The sequence below is a fragment of the Ahaetulla prasina genome, chromosome 7, assembly GCF_028640845.1.
Source record: "Ahaetulla prasina isolate Xishuangbanna chromosome 7, ASM2864084v1, whole genome shotgun sequence".
Taxonomy (NCBI): Eukaryota; Metazoa; Chordata; class Lepidosauria; order Squamata; family Colubridae; genus Ahaetulla; species Ahaetulla prasina.
In genome coordinates, this window is record NC_080545.1 from 97,696,604 (window position 1) to 97,711,780 (window position 15,177).

A 15,177-nucleotide genomic window follows, 5' to 3' on the forward strand; every position below is an offset into this window, starting at 1 on the left:
AACCTTGAGCCGGTCAGGATTGAACTGCAGCGGGCAGAGTTAGCCTGCAATACTGCAGTCTCACCACTGCGCCACCAGGGCTCTGCACCAATGCAGCTCTTTGCACCAAGAGGGGCCACGAGAAAGAGAGGTGGATGAATTTTGAATGTTTAATCTTGAGGAAAGATTGCTAAAGGTAAAGGTAAAGGTTCCCCTCGCACATACGTGCTATTCGTTCCCAACTCTAGGGGGCGGTGCTCATCTCCGTTTCAAAGCCGAAGAGCCAGCGCTGTCCGAAGACGTCTCCGTGGTCATGTGACTGGCATGACTCAACGCCAAAGGTGCATGGAACGCTGTTACCTTCTCACCAAAGGTGGTCCCTATTTTTTCTACTTGGTTGCTAGATTGCTAGATTGATTGCTAGATTGATTGATTGATAGATTGATTGATAGATAGATAGATAGATAGATAGATAGATTGCTAGATTGATTGCTAGAGGAGGGGAAAAACAGGTAGCATTTCTCAAGAAGCTGAGAAGAAGAAAAGGAAGGTCCAGGCATTCCTTGACTTACAGCCACAACTGAACCCAAAATTTCTGTTGCTCAACGAGACGGTTGTTAAGTGAGTTTTGCCCCGTTTTCCGACCTTTTTCGCCACAGATGTTAAGCGAATCACTGCGGTGGTGAAGTTAATCACACGGTTGTTAAATGAATCTGGCTTCCCCCTTGACTTGGCTTGTCACAAGATCGCAAAATGAGATCACGTGACCCCGAGACACTGCGACCGTCCATAAATATGAGCCAGTTGCCAAACTTCTGAATTTTGATCATGTGATGGTGGAGTTGCTACTACGGTTATCGGTGTGAAAAACGGTCTTAAGTCACTTTTTTCAGTGCTGTCACTGAAATGAATCCTTGCAAGTCGAGGACTCCCTGTAGCCCTGATCTACCCATTATCCCCCAACAACATATACATTTCGAATCAAGCTATAACACCGGATCATTAATATCATCTTAACTTGCCTTTACAAAATCCAGATCAGTTTGGTGCTTGGCTCAACAGACACAATAGCGAAAATACCGGTTGCTCCCAGGCCTCCGTCCTTAAATAATTCCAGATTATCCAAAATGCTTGTTTGCTTTATGTGTTGGCTGCCTTAACACATTTTCTGAATTTGCAGCAGCAAACAGGCAAGCTGCATCCCTATGTCCAACAGACACACACACACACACACACACACACACACACATACACACAAAGACACACCTAGAGGCAAACGAAGGCTAGTGTGTTCACCAAGTTTAAACACATTAAATAAATTCAGCTGCTGCCGAAGTGTGTGGTGCGAGGAGAACTAGCTCAAAGCTAGGCAGAATTGGGGGGATTTGGGTGGGTGGGTGGGTGGGTGTTGAGTTCACACCTCGGGGAGATGAGGACGCCCAACTATTTTCCAAAGCACCAAAGGGCAAGGCTAATTAACCAGCTCTCCTTGAAGCAGTTGTGGGATATAGCCGGTTCCAGCCGGTTCGGGCGAATTGGTAGTTATTTTGCTTTCTGGCCCCACCCCTGCCCCGCCCTTCCAGGAGTCTCATGCCCTCCCATTTTCGCTCCCAGGCTTCAGGGAGGCCTCCTAGGCCCAAAATGGAGCACGGGGCAGGGCGGTATGCCATCCCCCACCCCCTGGAGCCCGTTTTTGCTTCCAGGAGGCTGCAGGAAGGCCTACTAGACCCTAAATGGGCCGTGGGGGGGCAGCATGTTCCCCGCCCCTCCCGTGGCCCATTTTTGCTCCCAGAGGGGTACAGGAGCCCGAATGCTGCCTGTCATACTCCCTGGCCACACCCACCATGGCCACGCCCACCCAGCCGCTCATTAGGGCAGAGAGCCGGTTGTTAAATGATTTGAATCCCGCCACTGCTTTGAAGCCTGTAAAAATGGGTTTTTCACATCTCCTCTCATTTTTTATACAACATTATATATGTTTTATATATGTTTGTTTCGGGAACACGGCACTTGTTTTTACGACACCCTGCCCTGCTCCACGACCGCCGCCGCCCCAAAATCGTTCCGTAAAAACCGAGTCAGTCGTGCGACGACTTAACGACTGGCATGACCGACAGCCATAATTCTGGGCTTAGTGACCGTCGTACGTTGAGGACTCCCTGTCTGCTCCTAAACAGGGCCCACCCGTGCACAGCAGACCGTGATGAGAAAAACAGGCGGACGTGTTTCTCCTCACATCTTGGCCTGGGGTAAGAAAAACCAGAATGGATGGAATAGCATCTCCCTGAATCCTCTCCGGAGGATTGCAGCAAGGTTGCCTGGGGTTGGGAGAAAATGTGAGAGCCGGGAGTCAGATGGATGCTTTTTGCAAAGCAACAGTGCCTTTTGAGTGCCTCAGCCAGGGCACGAGACCATGCAAGCAGAGCTCTGGAGTCAACACGAATGGCGAATTCTTGCTCCGTGCGGAACGAATATAGCGTTGTTTCTCAGTCAGTCTGTCCTTTCTTTCTTTCTTTTTCTCTTTCTATATTTCTCTCTTTCTCTTTATTTCTCTTTCTCACGTCCTTTCTTTTTCTCTCCCGCCTTGCTTTTTTCTCTTTCTTCCTCTCTCTTTTCCTCGCTCTTTTTCTCCTTCCTCTTCCTCTCCCTTTCTCACTATCTTTCTCCCTTTCTCCCTCCTTCCCTCCTCTTTCTCACTCTTTCTTCCCTTCTCACTCTCTCTCTTTCTTTTTTCTTTCTTTTCTTTCTTTCATCTTTCTCACTCTCTTTCTTTCATCTTTCTTTTTCTCTTTTCTTCTGTCTTTCTCTCTCTTTTTTTCCTTTCTTTTCTCTCTTTCTTTCTTTCTTTCTCTTATTCTTTATTTCTATCTCACTTTCTCTTTCTTTTTCTCTCCCTCCTTGCTTTTTTCTCTTTCTTCCTCTCTCTTTTCCTCGCTCTTTTTCTCCTTCCTCTTTTTCTTCCTCTCCCTTTCTCACTATCTTTCTCCCTTTCTCCTCCTTCCCTCCTCTTTTCTCCTCTTTCTTCCCTTCTCTCTCTCTCTTTCTTTTTCTTTCTTTTCTTTCTTTCATCTTTCTCACTCTTTCTTTCATCTTTCTTTTTCTCTTTTCTTGTCTTTCTCTCTCTTTTTTCCTTTCTTTTCTCTCTTTCTTTTTTCTTTCTCTTTTTTTCTTTCTCTTATTCTTTATTTCTATCTCACTTTCTCTTTCTTTCTCTCCTCCTTGCTTTTTCTCTTTCTTCTGTCCTCTCTTTCTTTTCCTCTTTTTCTTCCTCTCCCTTTCTCACTATCTTTCTCCTTTCTCCTCCTTCCCTCCTCTTTCTCACTCTTTCTTCCCTTCTCTCTCTCTCTCTTTCTTTTTTCTTTCTTTTCTTTCTTTCATCTTTCTCACTCTTTCTTTCATCTTTCTTTTTCTCTTTTCTTGTCTTTCTCTCTCTCTTTTCCTTTCTTTTCTCTCTTTCTTTTTTCTTTCTCTTTCTTTCTCTTATTCTTTATTTCTATCTCACTTTCTCTTTCTTTTTCTCTCCCTCCTTGCTTTTTTCTCTTTCTTCTTCTGTCCTCTCTTTCTTTTCCTCTTTTTCTCTTCCTCTTCTTCTCTCTTCCTCTGTGTTTCTCTCTTTCTCGCTATATCTTTCTCATTTTTTCTCCTTCCTTCCTTCCCTCCTTCTTTGTCTCTCACTCTCTCTCTCTCTTTCTTTCTTTCATCTCTTTCTCTTTCTCACTTTCTTTCATCTCTTTCTTTCTTTCTCTTTCTTCTTCTTCCTCTTTTTTTCTTCCTCTTTCTCTCTCTCTTTCTTTCTCCTCTCTCTCTCTCTCTCTCTCTCTCTCTCTCTCTCTCTCTCTCTCTCTCACTCACTCACTCACTCACTCTCTTTCTTGGCTCCACTTCCCTCCCTTTCCCTGGCCCATTTTTAATTGGAAGACAGCATTCCTAAATTCAGAAGTCCGTAAAACCCCAAAGACCAACATGTCACAAATTGAAAGGAGACATTTTTTGAACTGTTTTTGCAGGGGACCAAATAGCTAATTAAAAGACAGCATCTCGGATAGAGGAAGGTTTTGCCACTGCTTCCAAATATCTCGCAAAAGAAAATTCACTTCAATAAATAGTCTGACTGTTGAACACTGGTGACGTAACCTAGCTTGGCAATGAAACATCTGCAAGAAAACCACCAAGCTCAGAGAGCACCAAGGAACCCATAGTTCTTCTCCTTCTCTTATTCCTTTTTTCCTTTCATTCCTTCTCCTTCTCTCTCCTCTCCTTCCCTTCATCCATCTCCTCCTGCGCCACTCCTTAAACTGCAAACCCTTCTAGCACTGATGATGTAACCTAGTTTGGGTAATGAAACGTCTTTCAAGAAAACCACCAATCTTAGAGAGCACCGAGGACCCCTCAAGCCATTCCAGATGCTATTTTGGCTCTCTCACTTGGCTTGTAGAAACTGAGTTAGGTTATTCTTACCACTGGTTCGCCCGGCCTTCCGTGCATGCACTTTGCTCATGCGCGTGTCTTCTGCGCATGCGCTTGGCCTCAAAACATGGCTAAATAGGATAGCATTACATCTGGGTAGGCCCACTTGCAATCACCGCTACCACCGGCAGTCGCTGCTACCACCGGCAGTTGCTAGTACCACCGACAATCGCTGCTACCACCGACAGTCGCTGCTACCACCGGCAGTCGCTGCTACCACCGGCAGTCGCTGCTACCACCGGCAGTCACCGCTACCACCGGCAGTCGCTGGTACCACCGGCAGTTGCTGGTACCACTGACAGTCACTGCTACCACCGGCAGTCGCTGCTACTACCGGCAGTTGCTGGTACCACTGACAATCGCTGCTACCACCGGCAGTCGCTGGTACCACCGGCAATCGCTGCTACCACCGACAGTCACTGCTACCACTAGCAGTCACTGCTACCACTAGCAGTCGCTGCTACCACCGGCAGTCGCCGCTACCACGGCAATCGCTGCTACCACTGGCAGTTGCTGCTACCAGTTCGCCCAAACTGTTCCGAACCAGCTGAATGCCACTTCTGTATAGTTACAATGGTGGGTGGGACATCAGAGCTTATCTGCAGTGGTCCTGGCAAAAGGAATCATGGGGCTAAAAGATTGCAGTCTTTGCATTTGGCTTCTCGGACAAACTAATTGCCAAGATGTTCAAAGCAAGCATGGAGCTATTTTTTGGGGGGGGGGGCAACATCATGGAAGAAGCGTTTTAGTGGCTGAAATGGCTGCTCGCATGCACCAAGCAATATAAAAATGCTAAAATTTTGATCTGTTTTGCCTTTCATGCCACCTTCACCCTGATGAGCGCATCTCTCTGGTGGGAGGGAGAAGGCAGACAAGGTTTCTGCCGGGAGAGGAGATAATGTAGCTGGCTCTCCTGCATGACATCAGCGATCAAATAGCAGTCAACAATTTTTTTTCTTCTTCTTCAGATTGTCTGGGGCTCAAAGTGAGTCTCGGTGCCCAGCATCCTTCGGGCTCCTCCTATAAATTGAAATGAGCGACCTTTCCTGCATGATCACATTTCAAGGTCACAGACAGACAGACAAACACACACACACACAGAGACACAGACACACAAATAGACACAGAGGGATACTAGCAACTGCTCATCCTCTTAAATGGTTGGTAGATTTCTATCAGCCTCAGTGCTTAATCGAGGCTAATTTTGTGTTCGTTTGTCTTTGTGGGGTAAATCCAGGGGTTTAAAAACGCAGGTAGTCCTCGATTTATAACCGTTCGTTTAGTGACCACCTGAAGTTGCAACGGCATTGACAAAAGTGACTTCTGACCGTTTTTCATACTTACGACCGTTGCAGTGTCCCCATGGTCACATGATCAAAATTCAGGCGCTTGGCAACTGGCTCATATTTATGATGGCGGCAGTGTCCCATCGTCATGTGATCCCCTTTTGCAACTTTTCATTTGATGATCAAACTAGGTAACATCATCTGCACTGATGATGTTACCTAGTTGGGTAATGAAATGTCGGCAAGAAAACCGCCAAGCTCAGAGAGCACCAAGGCCCTCACAGTTCTTTTCCTTCCCTTACTTCTTCTTCTCTTTCTTCTTCTTCTTCATTCCTTTCCTTTCCCTTCTCAATCTTTCTTCTCTTCCTCTATTTCCTCCTGCTCCTACTACTTAAACTGCAAACCCTTCTAGCGTTGATGATGTTACCTAGTTGGGTAATGAAACGTCAGCAAGAAAACCACCAAGCTCAGAGAGCACCAAGGCCCTCACAGTTCTTTTCCTTCCCTTACTTCTTCTTCTCTTTCTTCTTCTTCTTCATTCCTTTCCCTTCTCAATCTTTCTTTTCTCCTTCTCTTCCTCCATTTCCTCCTGCTCCTACTACTTAAACTGCAAACCCTTCTAGCGTTGATGATGTTACCTAGTTGGGTAATGAAACGTCGGCAAGAAAACCGCCAAACTCAGAGAGCACCAAGGCCCTCACAGTTCTTTTCCTTCCTTACTTCTTCTCTTTCTTCTTCTTCTTCATTCCTTTCCCTTCTCAATCTTTCTTTTCTCCTTCTCTTCCTCCATTTCCTCCTGCTCCTACTACTTAAACTGCAAACCCTTCTAGCGTTGATGATGTTACCTAGTTGGGTAATGAAACGTCGGCAAGAAAACCGCCAAACTCAGAGAGCACCAAGGACCCCTCAGTTCAACCCTGATGTTCTGACCTAGGCTTCCTTTATCTCGCATGACACGCTGCCAAAGACCTAACTGGCAATTAGCTTTGCAAGGCCACATGGAGCACAGAGTCAAAACAGAGCTTCAGAATTTAAACCGACCAGCACAAACAAAGTTGCTTCCTGCAAAGGCTCATGTCCCTTTGCTCTACCTTTATGTCTTATGGGAGGGGACAATCATCTCCAAGCCTTACTCCCGAGTTGCCCCTTTTGTCTTAACTGTTCTTGCCTTCTGGCAGCTCTGCGCATGCGCGCACTGGGAACAGGTTCCCCCTGTTCCTCTGCCTCACTGACGTCTGACTTTAGAGGCTCCGGAGTCAGCACATAACTCCCAGATGGCCCTGGCCCCCTCTCTGCCTCCGACACAGAGCCCTGGTCCGAGCCTTCCCCAGACACCAGGACTGGCCCATGTTCCTCCCCAGCCTCCTCACTGTCCGAATCTGCTGCCAGCTCTGCAGACTGCCGGCGGACCAAAACACCTGAGCTATAAATATTCTCTTCTACTGGTAATATTAATAAGGTCAGTTAAAGTGCTAATATCCTAGTCACACAACATGTTCAACTTGGTCTCTATGATCCCTGCCTGTTTGCCCAGTTGATGGTCACATGTGTTTTCACCTGACTCCTTGAATTCAGGACTCAGAGAACTTGATAGTACTTCAGAATCTCCTTCAGAAGGTTCTCCCAAGATGTGAATTTGCAAAAGTTCACTCCATCTACAAAATCTTCCCAATATTCTCTCTGATATTTAAATATGAGCCAGCTGTGTGCTGCAGATGCCAAAAAAAGCCAACACAGTTCTAGGTTGCCTAAACAGAGGGATAGAATCAAGATCACGTGAAGTGTTAATAGCACACTTAATAAGGCCACACTTGGAATATTGCATTCAGTTTTGGTCGCCACGATATAAAAAAGATGTTGAGACTCTAGAAAGAGTGCAGAGAAGAGCAACAAAGAGGATTAGGGGACTGAAGGCTAAAACATGAAAAACGGTTGCAGGAACTGGTTTGATGAAAAAAAGGACTAGGATAGACATGATAGCAGTCTTCCAATATCTCAGGGGTTGCCCCAAAGAAGAGGGAGTCAAGCTATTCTCCAAATCACCTGAGGGTAGAACAAGAAGCAATGGGTGGACACTAATCAAGGAGAGAAGCAACTTAGAACTAAGGAGAAATTTCCTGACAGTTAGAACAATTAATCAGTGGAACGACTTGCCTCCAGAAGTTGTGAATGCTCCAACACTGGAAGGAAGAGATTGGATAACCCTTTGTCTGAAATGGTATTGGGTTTCCTGCCTAAGCAAGGGGTTGGACTAGAAGACCTCCAAGGTTCCCTTCCAACTCTGTTCTATTGTATTGTATTGTATTGTATTGTATTGTATTGTATTCTATTCTATTCTATTCTATTCTATTCTATTCTATTCTCCTATTCCTGTTCCCATTACACTATTCTATTCTATTCTATTCTATTCTATTCTATTCTATTCTATTCTATTCTATTCTATTCTATTCCCCTATTCCTGTTCCCATTACACTATTCTATTCTATTCTATTCTATTCTATTCTATTCTATTCTATTCTATTCTATTCTATTCTATTCTATTCTATTCTCCTATTCCTGTTCCCATTACACTATTCTATTCTATTCTATTCTATTTTGTTCTATTCTATTCTATTCTATTCTATTCTTTCTATTCTCCTATTCCTGTTCCCATTCCATTATTCTATTCTATTCTATTCTATTCTATTCTATTCTATTCTATTCTATTCTATTCCATTCCATTCCATTCCATTCTATTCTATTCTATTCTATTCTATTCTCCTATTCCTGTTCCCATTACACTATTCTATTCTATTCTATTTTGTTCTATTCTATTCTATTCTATTCTTTCTATTCTCCTATTCCTGTTCCCATTCCATTATTCTATTCTATTCTATTCTATTCTATTCTATTCTATTCTATTCTATTCTATTCTATTCTATTCTATTCTCCTATTCCTGTTCCCATTCCATTATTCTATTCTATTCTATTCTATTCTATTCTATTCTATTCTATTCTATTCTATTCTATTCTATTCTACTCTACTCCATTCCATTCCATATATTCTATTCTATTCTATTCTATTCTATTCTATTCTATTCTATTCTATTCTATTCTATTCTATTCTATTCTGCCCCAAACCTAGCCATCTCTCCTAACTAAGGTTAGGTTTTAGTTTCCGATATGTTATTGCCCCCAAATGGCCAAGAAGGAGCGTTTTATACTGATGGGAGAACCTGACTACGTCAACCTAACCCAACATGGTTGTGTGAATGGCTGGATGGGTTCCATGGTTCTCCATTTCCATTGATCTAAGGAGATACTCAACGCACCAAGATCCATATCTGCAGCTTTGGGCCGATGGGAACAAGGCACGTTCTTGAAGATGGCATCAAGGAATTTCTCCTTCACTTGGGTGATGGTGTCACAGTTCAAGATCTTCACTGGAATCTCAGGGCTATTGACGTTATCTGGGTTCACACAGCTCAGCACCTGTAGGAGGTTGGTTGAAAGAAAACAGACATATAAGACTGAGGTCCACCACTAAGCAAGACCGATATTAGGTGAGATTTGTCCCATTTTATGACCTTCCCGGCCACAGCGGTTAAGTGAATCTCTGCAGTTGTTAAGGGAGTAACACGGTTGTTAAGTGAACCTGGTTTCCCCGTTGACTTTGCTCGTCAGACGGTCACAAAATGGGATGCCGTGACCATCCCGGGACTCTGCGACCGTCATAAGTACGAGTCAGTTGCCAAGCCTCTGGGCCTCTGTGGCTCAGACTGCTAATGAAGTCTGTTATTAACAGCAGCTGCTTGCAATTACTGCAGGTTCTAGTCCCACCAGGCCCAAGGCTGACTCAGCCTTCCATCCTTTATAAGGTAGGTAAAATGAGGACCCAGATTGTTGGGGAGGCAATAAGTTGACTTTGTATATAAATATACAGATAGGATGAAGACTATTGCTTGACATAGTGTAAGCCGCCTTGAGTCTTCGGAGAAGGGCGGGATATAAATGCAAAATTTTTTTTTTAAAAAAGCATCTCAATTTTGATCACGTGACCGTGGGGGATGCTGCAACGGTCGTTAAGTGTGAAAACCGGTCATAAGTCAAATTATTCCAGTGCCGTTGTAACTTCGAACGGTCGCTAAACAGACCGTTGTAAGTCAAGGACTACCTGTATTCACTGCACAGAGAGGAAAGATCGGATGGCGGCTTCAGGTATATTTATCTGAAGCTCCAAATTCCATTTCTTCAAGCCCAGACATGAAAAAAAAAATGGCCTTTTTCTTGTTTTGTTTTTTTAAAATTATGCACATACCTAAATTTAACGCACCTTAGAAGCAACTTTGAAAAGGAGATCTATAACCCAGCTTTTAGGAACTTTTCTCTCTCTCTTTCTTCCTTCTCTCCTTTTTTTTTTTTTTTTTTACTTTTTCTTATAAACGGTCGCTTTTGAAGAGCAAACTTCTAAACGTTTGTTTTGGCTTCAAATTAATATAATTTGACAGTAAGCAACCTTGGTGATGTTGTCTCAACAGGGATACCCCTCTGTTCCATTAATTGCAAATAAGGGAAAGCAAACAAACCCATCCTCCAGGGAATTGTGTGTGTTTAAAAAAAAAAACACACACACACACAAACTGCTGGCATAATTGTTTCTCGTGGAGGATGCATCCCTGATCACTGCAGGCAACTGCCCAACAATGACACACCACTGTCTGTTGTTTAAAATATGGAAAACCACCTTCGGAATACAAGAGGCCTGTGCTTTTAACTCCGCGACATGTTTCATTTTTCTTCTTAGCGCTTTGTGGCTTTCCCTAAAGATTTTTTTAAAATTTATTTTTATTTATTTATTTGTCAAACACAACAGTATATATAAGTATGAGCATGAAATAGCCATATGAATTGGATACACTCAAAGGGAACATTAGAACAGGAACGGTAGGCACGCTGGTGCTCTTATGCACGCCCCTTACAGACCTCTTAGGAATGGGGTGAGGTCAATAGTAGATAGTCTTTGGTTAAAGCTTTGGGGATTTTGGGAAGAGACCACAGAGTCTGGTAGCGCATTCCAGGCATTAACAACTCTGTTACTGAAGTCATATTTTCTGCAATCGAGATTGGAGCGGTTCAAATCCCTCAGTTCTCTCGCAAACCTTGGTCCAATTAGGCAAACTGCCAAAGGCCTTTCTTGGCAAACGTTCACAAGTCACAAAAATAAAGGCAAGACGTAGACGAAGCAGAAGATGAAGCAGAAGACGAAGCAGAAGATGAAGCAAAAGATGAAGCTACCAACATTATTTTCCAGCAAAGCTCAAATGCCATTGCTGGTCTGTTTTAAGCCTTATGGGAGGGGCTAATCATCTCTTGGCCCTACTCCTGAGTTGTCCTCTTTGCTTGAGCTGCTCTTGCCTTCTGGCAGCTCATCTCATGCGTGCATTAGGAACAGGCTCCTCCTGTTCCTCTGCCTCACTACTATCAGTCTCTGGAGGCTCTGGAGTCCGCACCTCACTCCCCGATGGCCCTGGCCTCACCTCACCCTCATCGCTCTCCGACTCCATTGCCAGCGCCATAGGCTGCTCACAGACCACAACATTTACAGTTATTTTTAAGGTGTTTTGCTAAGAATTAAAGGGAAATCACCCGACATGTTTAAACTGGTCCATCAGAAGATTTTTAATAGTGGAAAAGCAAGGAAGAAGCAAATTCGAAACTGGTTAAGAAATAAGGGTTGGGAAAACCTTATGTCCATGTAGGATACATTATGTTGTGCCTCGCCCGCCCTCCTCTCCTCAGCCGGGCCCTTCCCATCTCCTGCTATCTGAGCCAGAGACTGATAGTGAAGAAGAATGGCCTGGCATGCCTCCAGCCCCCAGCCCTGGCACCATGCCCGGACAGACTGAGCAAACAAACCTCCCTACAGCGTGTGAGCATGAAGCCAGCCATGTGCTAGAATTGCCGGCAGCAGAGCAGGAGGACGGAAAGACACAGTGGACTGATCCCCACTTCCGGAGAATGGAGAGGCGACGTCAGCAAAAGGAAGGGAGGGGCAGGCCTGGATAAGTGCTGAGTCATGGAGCCACACCCCATGGCCTATATAAAGGATCTGCTTTTTGGCATTCCTTGAGTCAGGCAAAGTCTCATCTGGTTGCTGAAGTCACACCTTGGATTCCTGCCTGCCCTGAGAACTCTGACAGGAATTTGGCAAAGCTGCAGAGGCTTCGTGGCCACGCTGGATACAGACTTCCCAGACCCGGACGTCAGAGGAGGAGTGGGACACGACACATTAACACCGGTAGGCTTGAAAGAAATCCTTCAATTCCAGTTGCTCAGCTCATGCACGGACTACAAAATTTCCATTTCTGCTGTTCATTTGCAGAAGCAACTGTCTGGAATACAGGTAGTCCTTGACTTATGACCTAAACTGAGCCCAACATTTATGTTGCTAAGTGAGACATTTGTTAAGTGAGTTTTGCCCCATTTTATGACTTTTCTTGGCACAGTTATTGAGTTAATCACTGCCGTTGTTAAGTTAGTAACACGGTTGTTACGGGAATTGAAACACTTGTAGAGGTAGGGCTCAACGCCCTGGAGCCCAGAATTTTCATTGCTAAGCGAGACAGTTGTGAACTGAGTTTTGCCGCATTTATGGGCCTTTCTTGCCACCGTTGTTAAGTGAATCACTGCAGTTGTTAAGTTAGTAACAGAGTTGTTAAGTGAATTTGGCTTCCCCATTGACTTTGCTTGTCAGAAGGTCACAAAAGGGGATCACGTGACTCCGGGACGCTGCAACCATCATAAATACGAGTCAGTTGGCAAGCATCTTTTGAATTTTGTTCACTTGACCATGGGGGTGCTGCAATGGTCGTATGTGTGAAAAATGGTCATAAGTCACTTATTGCAATCATCATCATCTTTTAACAACCCCATAATCCCTTGTGGAATGGAGTCTGGGCAACTGAATGGAACTGAGTGTTTACTGGCCGGATGCCCTTCCAGGTCGCCAATGCAGAGTTTTATTCAGCAGATGTAATCTCATTGTGCCCAGAGAGAGAGAAATATCTGCCTCTATCTAGGATCGAAACTCACAGCCTCCTGATTGTGAGGCGAGAGTTCCCACTCTAGGCCAACACGCCACTCATAAGTCATTTATTGCAATGCCGTTGTAAATTTGAATGGTCACTAAAGGAACTGTTGTAAGTCAAGGACTACCTATACTTCCTCACAACAGCACCAACGGCAGCCACATCTTAAGCCACAACAATTTCACACAAAAGTGGTCCCTCCATCGGCTCTCTGAGTACAAAGGCTCCCATTTCTGCTGTTTACTTGCAGGAAGCCGCCGTCTGGAGTACCTATGGGTGATCTCGTGATTCCTCCGTTTTCCAGAGAGATTTTGACAGCTGGGATGCATCCTCTGATCATCAAATTCTGTCACTCCTGGTCGTTCAAGGGCATCTAGTTTGCCACGACCCTCGCCAGAAGACCCCCCCTAGCTATTCTACACATTTGTTGATAGGGATTGTGGTTCATGAGATCTTCCGCCTCTTGATAAAATGAGCTAGTATCGGAAAAAGCGATATCAAATTTAGGATTTATCGCCACCCTAGACTAATGCAATGCCTTCTCCCCGACACGGAGTACCAAACTCCTCAACAATAACAAAGCAATCTAGATTCTGCCAAGTTTACTGCAAAGAAAAGAGGATTATATTATAGAATCTTGAAAACTGAGTACATGTGTTCTGTAGCCTTTATTTGATCAGCGTGTGTTAAGACAGATCCTCCACAATGCCTTTGATCTCCTTCGATACTCGCTTTTGATTTAAGGGGAAAGCTGCCTGGCAGTTATGAGATATGAAAGGAATGTTCCTGCCGTTTGGTGTTCTGCGGTGTTTTGCAAATGTTCCATTCTTATTCCCAGGCTCGGAAAATTCCATTACCCTGAGATTTCGGAGCTCAAATCCCCCAAATCTTTGAGAGGAGAAAAGAGAAGAGGAGGAGGTACTGCACTAATCATTTCTTCAGAAATGGGTTGGAAAGAATCTGAGAATTCAAAACAAACTATTATTGTGCACTGCCTAGTTATGGTTTGTGGGAGGGAGGGAGGGAGGGAGGGAAGGAGGAAGAGAGGGAGGAAGGGAAAGGGAGAGACAGAGAAAGAAAGAGAGAGCAGAGGGGGAGAGAGGGAGGAAGAAAGAAAAAGATGTAGGGAGGCAGAGAGAAGGGGAAGGAAAAGGGAGAGAGAGAGAAAGAGAAAGAGAGGGAGGGGAGAGAGAGAAAGAAAGAAAGAGAAAGAGAAAGAGAGGGAGGGAGAGAGAAAGAAAGAGAGGGAGGGGCAGAGAGAGGGAAGGAAAGGAGAGAGAAAGAAAGAGAGAGGAGAGGGAGGAGAGAGAGAGAGAGAGAAGAGAAGAGAAAGAGAAAGAGGGAGGCAGAGAGAGGGGGAAGGGAAAGGGAGGGAGAGAGAGACAGAAAGAGAAAGAGAGAAAGAGAAAGAGAAAGAGAGAGAGAGGAGGAGAGGAAGAGAAAGAAAGAAAGAAAGAGAGGAGAGGGAGGAAGAGGAGGAGAGAGAAAGAGAGGAGGAGAGGGAGGAGAGGAAAGAGAAAGAAAGAAAGAGAAAGAGAGGGAGGGAAGAGGGAGGAGAGAGAAAGAGAAAGAGAGAGAAGAAAGAGAAAGAGAAGAGAGAGAGAGAGAGAGAGGGAAAGAGAAAGAAAGAAAGAGAAAGAGAGGGAGAGGGAGGGAAGAGGGAGGAGAGAGAAAGAGAAAGAGAGGGAGGGGAGAGGGAGGGGAGAGGGAAAGAGAAAGAAAGAAAGAGAAAGAGAGGGAGGGAAGAGGGAGGAGAGAGAAAGAGAAAGAGAGGGAGGCAGAGAGAGGGGGAAGAGAAAGGGAGAGAGAGAGAGAGAGAAAGAGAAAGAGAGAGAGAGAGAGATATCCTATGCTGGCTGGGGAATTCTGGGAATTGAAGTTGGGCGAAGGTTGGGAAACGCTACTTTACGGATTTGCTCTCTGCCTTTCTGTCTCATTATCAGAATCTTGGCTAGCATCTGTTAGACACAAGGCTTTTTCTGAAATAACACTCCCCCCACCACTCCCAAGCTACACAACCTACAATCCACCAGACACCATTGCTTTTGCTTATCCAGGATCTCGCCAGAGACTTGCAATGGGGAAACCTGCTGTTCGTGTTGGTTTTCCGCCACGGCAGCTTTGCCTTTCTTTCTTTTTTCCAAAGAATTTTTGAGGCCTAATTGGTGAAGCAGGACATGGAAGATCTTGGAAACACAAAAGAGGCTAGGTGTTGTTGTTTTTTCAGGGGGTGTTTGCAGTGTGGGTGTTTGATGTGTGGAACAGTGGTTAGAATGCAGCATGCTAATTCTACTGAGTGCCAGGAGTTTAATCCTGGCTCCAGGTTGACTCAGACTTCCATCCTTCCAAGGTCGGTAAAATGAGGACTCAGATTGTTG

General features: G+C 44.8%; 1 protein-coding gene across 1 annotated transcript in view; it reads right to left on the minus strand.

Moving 5' to 3' along the window:
• The window catches only part of PLXNA4 (plexin A4), a 703,335-nt gene that overhangs the window by 44,406 nt on the left and 643,752 nt on the right, over positions 1–15,177 (minus strand). Inside the window, exon 26 of the mRNA XM_058190650.1 lies at positions 9,044–9,203. Coding sequence (XP_058046633.1) covers positions 9,044–9,203 — 160 coding nt within the window. The remainder of the gene's footprint in view (positions 1–9,043; positions 9,204–15,177) is intronic.